The sequence below is a fragment of the Bubalus kerabau genome, chromosome 4 (assembly GCF_029407905.1).
Source record: "Bubalus kerabau isolate K-KA32 ecotype Philippines breed swamp buffalo chromosome 4, PCC_UOA_SB_1v2, whole genome shotgun sequence".
NCBI classification, from domain to species: domain Eukaryota; kingdom Metazoa; phylum Chordata; class Mammalia; order Artiodactyla; family Bovidae; genus Bubalus; species Bubalus kerabau.
In genome coordinates, this window is record NC_073627.1 from 142,559,613 (window position 1) to 142,569,707 (window position 10,095).

Below are 10,095 nucleotides of genomic sequence, written 5' to 3' on the forward strand. Positions count from 1 at the left end.
TGCCCTAATTTGTGCCTAACATTACCCTTCCCCCATTCCCTCTCCCCTCTGGTAAACACATTTGTTCTCTATATCTGTGAGTCTGTTTCTTTTTTGTTATATTCACTAGTTTGTTACAGTTTTTAGATTTCACGTATAAGTGATATACAGTATTTTTCTCTGTCTGACATTTCACTTAGCACAATACCTTCCAAATTCATCAAAGAGTGGTCTGCCTGTTTTCCTCTAGGAGTTTTATGGCCTCTGGTCTTACATTTAGGTCTTTAATACATTTTTAATTTATTTTTGTATATAGTGTTGGACAATGTTCTAATTTCATTGGTTCACTTGTAGCTCTCCAACTTTCCCAGCACCACTTATTGAAGAGACTATCTTTTCTCCATTGTATATTCTTGTTTCCCTTGTCATAGATTAATTGACAAAAAGTGCCCAAGTTTATTTCTGGGCTCTCTATTCTATTCCATTGATGTATGTGTCTGTTTTTGTACCATTACCATACTGTTTTGATTACTGTAGCTTTGTGGTTTAGTCTGAAGTCAGGAGAGGCATGATTCCTCCAGATTTGCTCTTCTTTCTTAAGATTATTTTAGCTACTCAGCGTCTTTTGTGTTCCCATGCAAATTTTAAGATTGTTTGCTAAAGATTATTTATTCTGTGAAGAATATCATTGGCATTTTATAGGGATTTCATTGATCTGTAGATTACTGTAGGTAGTATGGCCATTGTAACAATATTAATTCTTCCACTCCAAGAACACAGTATATCTTTCTATCTGTGTCATCTTTGATTTCTTTTATCAGTGTCTTGTAGTTTTCCAAGCACAGGTTTTTTCCCTCCTTAGGTAGATTTATCCCTAGATATCTTATTCTTTCTGATGTGATGATAAATGAGATTTCTCTTTCTGATAGTTCATTGTTAATGTATAGAAAAGGAACAGATTTCTGTATGTAAATTTTGTATCCCACAACTTTAGAGAATTCATCGATAAGCTCCCCAGTTCCTCCTCTCCTTCCTTTGCACTGCCAGCATTCCCAGGCCCACAGCTCAGGGTCACCACCTCAGGACAGGCTCCCTTCTCCCAGCGAGGAAGCCAGTACTTTCACAGATCCTCCCTTGGGGGATCAAGGGTGTCTCTAGCCTCTGGGGTCTTTCCACAGGGTGGAGTAGTCCCTCCTCGCCCCTTCCCACTCCACCCAACTCTACCTCACCCATGCTTCCCCAAGCCTTGGGGAGGCCCCACCCAGATCTTTAGATAAACAAAATCAAGGGGAAAGAGTTAGCAAGGAGGAGGGAGCTCATTACCAGGAATTAAGGAGGAGGAATGCCCTGGGAACTAGGTTGGCAGGAGAGACACTCAGACTCTCTTAAGTACTTGAGTACATGAGATGTTCACTTAGAAGTACACATAGAATGACCCAGACAAAAGCAGGAGACAGGGACAGGAAACACAGAAAGAGACAGAGACATGGCCAGCCAGGGGCACAGACCCAGAGCCATAACCAGGCAGACTGAGAGAAGGACAGGCACAGCCAGCAACGCTGAGAGGTGCACACTTGCATGTGAGCACACAGAGACAGGCACACAAGAAAACAGAAACCAAGCTCAGGTTTCAGGGAGGCTGATTTCAATGCAAACAGGCCAGAGCTTTAAGGAACCGAGAGCTCCTCCAGAGTGTACTGTGGGGAGGACTAGCTCAGGATGAAGGCACAAGAGAAGAGTTCTAGGGTCTTGATTCTCTAAGTCCACCCTGGAAAAAGGATTGGGATCCTTTCCTGAAGGAGATAAAGAGATTTCATTTTAGAACCAGACAGAACTCCTTGTGAGAGGCATAACTTAGAAGGGAGTGGGGGAGGCGGGCCACCTCGCTCCTGCCCCTAGGGGTCAAGCTGCTATTGGCTCCGGTCACTGGTCGGCCAGGCCTTCCCCTTTCTCACTCGATGTAAACTTCCATCCAGCTTGCTCCCTGGGCTGCATGATCCTCTGTCCTCTATGCCCGCAGTGATCTCCCTCTTGTGTCTCCCTTCGATTTCTCCCAAAGCCTCCTCAAATTAGGGCACAGCAAGCCATAACCCCGCTCTTCTTCACCATCCCCCATCACTCAAGAACTTCAGAATCATGGATGGAATCCCAGGCGGAAGAGGATATTAAATTCAAATGACCTTTAAAAAACAGCCTTCAGTATCTCTCCACGACCAACCTTCCTCCCTCGGTTCAGCAGAAAAAAAATCACCAAGTGACATTTATTGACTAATATCTTCCATACTTCCTCCTCTCAATGTCTCCCAATTCACACATGAAGAAACTGAGATTCAGGGAAAGAAGATGACCACCCCAGTACCACATAGCTAGAGACAGGCCAGGCTGAGCCTGGAAGCCAGGTCTGACCACTTGTTCACCACTGGGCCAGAAGGCCTCCCACCACCCCCTGGGCTGACTGGTTAGCGTCAACTACAGATTTTGAGAGGAAGCGATGACAAAGGACATGGGGCAGGCAGGGGAGGATAGCAGGGTGGGGGGTACCTGTGTGGCTGGAATAAATCTCTTTAGCCCTCATTCTCCTCCTGAGGTTTGCCCTTCCTCCCCCAGGGCTTGAGAAGGGACACTCCCTCTGGCTCAGATCCCTTCAACATTCCAGACACGCCTCTTGGGAGTTGGGGACAATGATTAGGTGGAGACTTAAGATGGAACTGCCTTCTCCCACCCCTACCAGCCCAGGGTCCAGGCTGTGTGACCATGCATTTGCCACTCACTCTCTCTGAGTCACGTTCTCCTCATCTGTGAAGGAGCTGGCAAGCAAGAGATGGCTTATTTAAAATCCACAGTTCTTCTCCAGACCAAGGGATCCTCTGGCTCTCAGCACAGTTAACTTGGCAGGAGAGCTCAGGTTGGGGCTGCCTTTCCTTTTTATTCCCAGTGAAATTTGAGGACTTCCCTGTAGCTCAGGGGCTTCCCTTGTGGCTCAGCTGGTAAAGAATCTGCCGGCAATGCAGGAGACCAGGGTTCATCCCCTGGGTCGGGAAGATCCTCTGAGGAAGGGAATGGCAACCCACTCCAGTATTCTTGCCTGGAGAATCCCATGGACAGAGGAGCCTGGCAGGTTACAGCCCAGAGGGTCTCAAAGAGTTGGACAAGACTGAAGCGACTTAGCATGCACGCACACAGTAAGGGAGGAAAAGGAGGTGAGAAGGGGCACGTGATCTCCCAACAGAACCGCCCAGGCCCAAATGTGGCGAGTCCTTTGCCTCTCTAGGCAAAGTCAGGGTGTCAGAGTCAGTCCAACCCCTGCCTTACAGGACATGGGGGTGCCTCAAACTGAAGAACTGAAGCCAGCAGGAGGAATGAGTGCAGCTGTGGTCTCTGGGTTCAGACAGCTGACTGTAGAAATGGAGGAGTGGGTAAGGGCAGGGATGACTTCCTGGAGGAGGTGTTGGAGCAGATCAGGAGGGTTTTAGTGACTGGTCAGTGAGGTAGGAAGACACAGGGGTGCACAGAATAGTCCTGAGTGGATGGAGCATTGTGAGGGGAGGGGTGGGGACCAGGGCCAGGTCCTGAGGGGGCCTGAATGCAGGATGGAGGGATTTGAATTGTCTCCAGATGGCGGGGAGAGCCATGGAATGAGGCCACTTCCATCAGGGCTTTCAGAAAGATCCCTCTGGCTGCTGTATGGACTGACCGATCCAGACTGGAGTCAGGGAGACTGCTGCTAAAGGGGTAGGGCCAAGGTCTGGTTGTAGGTGATGAAGCCCAAACAATTGCGAGGGGTCGAAGGCAACAGTAGGTTCCCAGTATGATTGGTCTCTTCCAGAAACAGGGAGCTCACTACTTCCTGGAGAGCAGTCCTCTCCTTTAAGAGGAAGTTCCTCCCCCCGGGCCAGGCTTCTGTCTGCCTTCCGGGGGTAGTGGGTGGGCGCAGGGTTCGGGAAGGAGATGTGATTCACCAACTGGGGGTTCCTGGGAGGATGGAAGCTTGGAGGAAAGTGTGGGACCACCGAGTTCAGGCTGAGATGAAGGACTCTCCGACCCATGCGACTGACCTCTGCCTCCAGAACAGGTTCAAGTACAACCCTCAGGGTGCCCTGTGGCCAGACTCACTGAAGCTCTTCGGCGCCAGAAAAACAGCAGAGCAGGCAGAGAGCTATTTACACAATTGGCATACATTTTATTGTTTTTTTTATAAAAGGCAAAAATACATGTGTTGAGTGGAGGATTAAAGGAGGGCAGACCATGGAGTCTCCCAATCCCCATCCCTGAAACTGTAACATCTACTACATATATGTATTAATACACATATATTAAAATATATTTTTAAGAGCAAACATGAAATTATGACCTGGACTTCACCCCCACTCCCCTCATGCCTCCACTGTGACATGAACACATCACACTGCTGCTCCTTATTTACGAATAGACAGAGCTCCACAACTGGGCTTTGGCCCCCTCCTCCTAGCCCTACTTATATTCCCACCCTACTGAAGCCTATAAGAGCCCCCTGAATAGAAGGGCAGACACGCACATACTGAGAAATGCCTGTACCTGGACCCTCCTGCACATGGAGCCCCTGAAACGTTCTTTTCTCATTCACAGATAGACACCTTCCCCTCTCTTCCTCTGGACCCCCACCCAACTCCACCAACAGAATCTTTTCCACTCGGTCTTTTGCCCTGAATATGTGGAAAACCAAGCACACACACCTGCATACACACTCACACACCTGCTGCCTATGATCTCCCTCTGGGAGATGAGGGGCTAGATTGGCCAGGCTCCCTGTGCCACCACCGCTTACAGGCTGAAGGTCCTGCTGGGTCCTATTTCCTTCAGGATGGAAAAGCCTGGAGGGGGCTGTCTAGTAGGAGGTGGTGGACAAGAAGCTTCCTATTCCAGGAGGGGAGTTGTGAAGAGGGCTTCTGGGGAGCAGCCCCTGCACAGTCAATGGACGCTCATGGGAGGGCATGGGGGTGCCCCCGCCCATTCACATCTGCTCCTTGTGCTTCACGTGGGACAACTTCACATTCTCTTCGTCGGTGGAGGGTGGGGGCGGCTCCAGGTGGCAGCCGATCATGAGCTGGTATACGAAGACACCGGCGATGGAACCCAGGAGCGGAGAGACAATGGGCACCCACCACCAGTGGCGGCCCGTCCTGGGGGCAGACAGATGTGGTCAGGGGTGGGTGGGGCAGACCAAAGCAGAGAATGGGCTGGGGCATGCAAGTGGGGACTGCACTCACGTGAAGACTTCCGAGCCCCAGCCGGCGATGGCGGTGAAAAGGCGGGGGCCGAAGTCCCGGGCGGGGTTGACGGCGTAGCCAGAGTTGAAGCCCATTGAGGTACCAATGACCAAGACCACCAGGCCCACGGTGAAGGCCTCTAGGCCTCGGGGGACGGGGTTATTGTAGGGGTCCACAATGGCCAGCACACACACGATGAGGGAGGCCGTGCCAATGAACTGGGGAGTGGGGAGAACAGCGTGAGGAGAGCCCCCACCTTCCACCCTCTGGCTTCCCTCTAAGAGTCTTGGCATCTCCAGTGTTCTGCTCCTCAGGGCAGTGGTACTAAGATTTTTACTGGTTAACTAGCAGAGTCCTAGGAGTCTGCTCTAGACAGGGAGTCCTGTCCCCCAGCCAGCCCATGAGCAACCCAAGCCCCTCACCCAACCCCAGCCCATACCTGGTCGAAGAAGCCATTGACCATGTCCAAGTGTCCAGAGGGGTAGGTGGCAAAGATGCCAGCTGTGCCATTGGGGCCCGAAACAATAAGCTGGTTGTTGGCGAAGGCCCAGATCGCATCTGGTGACAGTTTTGATACCGCATGCGTGAGAGAGAGGCCTGAGCCCTGTCTTCCCCATCAAGCTGTGCCCACCCTCCCAGGGGTCTCAGGTGAGCGTAATCACTGCTTTATCACTCTGGAGATGGGGTGGGAAGATGGAGGGTGGAGGGCTTAACTCCACGGTTGCCCAGCTCATTTCTGGGCCCGGTGCATGAATGAGTCATAAGCCCAGGGCCTGGGCAGGTCCCTGGTATTCGTCATGGAAAGGCCTCGTGCCAGTAGGTCAGTCCTAAGCAGAGGGAGGGGGTCGTGGAGGACAGCAGGGTGGGAATGCTCACCGTAATACAACCCGAAGATAATTCCAGCACCCAGGAAGGCTCCCAGAGTCTGAGCCAAGGTGTACACAGGCAGCTTGATCCAGGGCTCGCGCGCCAGGAAGCACATAGCAAATGTCACGGCAGGGTTCAGGTGGGCCCCTGGGCAGAGGGAGATGGGGCCTATTAGTCCCTGCCTGCCACAGTGGGGAGGCCAGGATCTCCCCCACCCACACTCCCCCTCTTCGACTCTGGTGAACAGGGATGCAGAGAAGGGTTTATTGCACAGAATGGCGGGTTGGACTATGTAATAGACCCACTCTGCTAGTCTCTGATTCCGAGGTGAGAGTCGAAGTTTCTTACGTATCAAGTCCCTTCGTCACTCTTCTCTTTCAAAGGCCCACAGCTAGGGCATGGCTGTGCCCTGCCCTGTGAAGAACACTCCCGCCCCCACCCCATTCCCCAGTGGGACACCATGTGGGGTAGCTGGAGGGCTGATGGCTGAGGGTGGGGACAAGGCCTTACCAGAGACCTGGCCAGCAATAAGGATGCCTAGGGTCACGGCGAAGCCAAAGGCCAGGTTGATGGTGAGGAAACCACCGTGGGTGCCCCGGCTGAGCACGACCTGGGCCACAGAGCCACAGCCAAACATCTGTGTCAGGAAACAGAACAAAGCAGGGAGAGTGAGGACCAATGACTCTCACTCCAGAGGAAAGGGATGAAGTCAGCCACCTCCCACTGCCTTCATGCAGAAACAGAAGCCCTTTCCTGGAATCAAGCCCCTCCCCTCCTGCTGCAGTCATAAGCAGACAGGCCCTCCCAGCCCCAGGGTCCCAGCTCCACTCTAACAGGGTCCTGTGGAAGGGACTGGAAACAGAGTTTGCAACTGTGAGCCCAGAAGGTAGCGGAACCATCTCCATTGATTTGTCTCAATTCTCAATAAGAGCCAGGGGAAGGGGACACTCTCACCTGAGCAGTTCCTCCCCCAGCCCTTCAGGCCTGGTCCCTAGGGGTGGGACAGTTCTCACTCAGCCCCCACCTGCAGCTGCCTTTCTCTCTGCCCCAAAGAAGAGCTGGCAGGGAGAGGGCACAGAGAAAGGGCAGAGGCCAGAAGTTAGGCTGAATCCACTTCTCCTTAATCTGGGGTGTCAGAGCCCCTGGCCTCCCTCTTAGAACCCTCAGCTTCCCTGACATGTCCCTGACCCAGAGCCTCCTCTCTCCCCTCACCTTGACCTCCCTACCCTCAGAGGCCTAGGTTCCCCACTCAGATTTGGAGGTGCTAAAGACAGAGGTCTCTGTCTCCTCTCTTTAGCCAGTCAGGGACCCTCAGGCCAATGCAAGTGGGGAGATTGGTTCTAAGCTTTCTGCCAGAAATGGGGGGATTCAAGAGGCTAAAGTCCCTGATGTCCTGCAAGTACAGAGCATGCTGTATGTCAGTTCCCCTTGTTCAGATATAAAAATGCTCCTGTGTATGCTTGCTAAGTCACTCAGTCGCGTCCAACTCTTTGCAACCCCATGGACCATAGCCCGCCAGGTTCCTCTGTTCATGGGATTCTTCAGGTAAGAATACTGGAGTGGGTTGCCATGCCCTCCTCCAGGGCATCTTCCCAATCCAGGGATCAAACCTGTGTCTCCAGCCACTCCTGCATTGGCAGGCAGATTCTTTATGGCTAAGCCACCGGGAAGCCCCCAGAATGCTCCTGCACTAGCTGTAAAGGGCTATTACTCTGAGCCCCCAGGGGGCCCCCCAAAGCTGCTCCAGCCCTGCCCCAGCTCTCCTTTCCCATCTCCCCATAACTAAATTCTGAGGCCTATTCAGCAGAAATTTTACAAGATCTGTGCTCAGGGCCCTTGTTCATTCTGATAGCTCCGTGTCCTGCTGCACTGGGTGGTTATGAATTTTGGTTATCACCCTTCAGGAGGACGAAGAGATAGGAAACCTGAGGCAGCAATGCAGGGCAAAGGTGGGCAGGCAGGTGAGAGCAAAGGTCCGAGATTGTAAGTATCTGTGTGTGTGCTGAAACAGGCATGTGAGGGTCTGGGGCACCCTGTCCAGCTTGGCAGGCCTTGGCCTCAGCTCCTTGCCTACCCGAGGCACAAACCTGGCTCCATCCCAAGAAGCCTTGGAGGGAGAAGCTGTCAGAGCCAGTTCCACCACCTTGAGACTAATCTTCCTCTTCCTCCTGCCTCCTTCTCCCTCTCCTCACCTTACTAGGTGCCCCAGAGAAAGGGGCTTCCCCAGCCTTAAAGCCAGCCCTGATTCTGACACTGCAGGCCCTAGGTCCCCAATCCCCAGAGGGGTGCAGGCAAGCCTCACCCACCACTCAGGGGTCTTCCTGGCCTGGCCCCTCCTCTTCAGGCACTGATACCCAATGCCTCTCAACCACCTGAGCCTGAAAGCCTTCACAAACATAATACCCTCCTTCTGTGGTCAGGGATAAGCCAAGTGATCCTGAGGCTCAGCAGGAGGCCCGACTGCTCCTTTAGGGGAAGGCAAACTGAGACTTAGGGAGAAGTTAGGGAGGCCCCTCTGTGAAAGGAAGACAATGTCCCCTGTCCTGGCTGCTCTCCAACAGGGGACTGGACTGTCAGTCAGATGGGGATGGGGGACACAAGGCTCTGGGCAGGGTGATGATAAGCACCTGTCCTATTCCCTTCCTGGGAGAGAAGAGATATGGATGACTGGAAGGACCACTAGTCTTGGGGGTGGGGGGTGTGGATAAACAGCCCTACCTGGCTTCCTCCCTTCCTGTTTCTGGAAGCCAAAGGTGAGTCCCAGCTTTTCTCTCTCTATAGAACCTGCTCCACCACCACCATCCATTGTAGGGAGCCACCCAGCTCTCCTTCCCCCTAGTTAATCTCACTAGTCCACAGGGGGCTACCTAGGGTTGGAACTGGGGCACAAACAGAGTATCCCATCCCCTGCAATGAAGCAACTGAACCCAGAAGTAACCAAGAGGGAAACAGGTGTAACCACAAGCGTGGCCGAAAATCTGAGACTAACTGGGACAGGAAACGGAGCCCATAACTGATCTGTCTGCCAGGTCCAAGAAGTACAAACAGTCACCCAGAAACAACCCAGACTGAAACTCGCATGACCAGGGAGTCACTGGGACTGGGGAGTAACCCGTAGAGTAACTCAGATCCTGGAGATTCATGCACACCGGTGTGCTTGTGCACGGAAGCTGACCGCATCTGTCTGGGTAACTGTCCGGGAGTTGCCCAGCACTCAAGGACAGACGTTAGTGACTTCACGTCCCTTGTGCCTGGGGCAAAGCTGCCTTCCATAGCCTCTTATCTTCAGGATCCTCCTTCCTTCCTTGCTTGCTGTGTGCTTCATGGCCTCTGCCCTCTGCCCCCACCTGAAGCAAACTGTCTTCACATCAGGGGAACTTTTAAACTTTCTGAGGGTTAATTATTCATTAGGGGCCAGGCACCCAGGACCCAAATAACTCAATAGGGGCCCATTTGCCACTGCCCCCCACCACCCTCCCCTGCCGGGGCTGGGACTCCAGGAACCTGTTGCACCCACACAGGGCTGGAGGTCCCAGACTGCAGGGGTGACCAACTCGCGCAGCCTGTGGGCTGGCCCACTGGTGACAGGGTGAAGCTCAGAGCTGTCATTGGGGTGTAACAGCTGTCATTCTGGCAAGAGTCAGAGCTATTAGAGGGGGTTAGAGCTATAAGCAAAGACGACCCTGGAGGGGGTCAGGGTGGGGGGCTGGGGGGGGAGTGTCAGAGCTGAGAGAGGGGTCGAGGCTGTCTTAAACACAGCCCCTCAGTGAACAGAGGGACTGGGGAGGTGGGGCTGGCAAGAGGCTTCTGCGGGTCCCTCCACTCACCACGAGGATGAGGGTCCCCAGGCACTCAGCCAGCGCCTGGCGGAGCAGCCGGTAGCGGATGTGCAGCATCTCCCCGCAGCGGTTCACCAGCTCCTTCTGTCGACCCATGGCGGTGGCAGGCGACGGCGCTTCGGGCGGGCAGGCAAAAGGACGGCCGCAGCAGCAGCAGCAGCAGA

General features: G+C 53.3%; 1 protein-coding gene across 2 annotated transcripts; it reads right to left on the reverse strand.

Annotated features, from left to right (window-relative positions):
- Positions 1-4,136: 4,136 nt before the first annotated feature.
- On the reverse strand, positions 4,137-10,095 carry AQP3 (aquaporin 3 (Gill blood group)). Of its 2 annotated transcripts, XM_055578824.1 has the most exons (6): positions 9,920-10,095; positions 6,603-6,729; positions 6,102-6,239; positions 5,665-5,783; positions 5,226-5,443; positions 4,137-5,138 (listed from the first exon to the last, which is right to left on the reverse strand). In XM_055578824.1, exons 1-6 carry the CDS (start codon positions 10,025-10,027, stop codon positions 4,970-4,972), a joined length of 879 nt encoding a protein of 292 aa, XP_055434799.1. In that variant the 5' UTR covers positions 10,028-10,095; the 3' UTR covers positions 4,137-4,969. The 2 variants fall into 2 exon arrangements, with proteins under 2 accessions (XP_055434799.1, XP_055434800.1); XM_055578825.1 differs by lacking the exon at positions 5,226-5,443.

Bases quoted from the DNA above. Each gene is read 5' to 3' on its own strand.
- AQP3 (XM_055578824.1), bottom strand. From the start codon at position 10,027: ATGGGTCGACAGAAGGAGCTGGTGAACCGCTGCGGGGAGATGCTGCAC. The intron at 5,444-5,664 runs GTATGGGCTGGG...CCCACTCCCCAG, and splicing joins TCAATGGCTTCTTCGACCAG to TTCATTGGCACGGCCTCCCT. The intron at 5,139-5,225 runs GTGAGTGCAGTC...GTCTGCCCCCAG, and splicing joins TGGGGCTCGGAAGTCTTCAC to GACGGGCCGCCACTGGTGGT.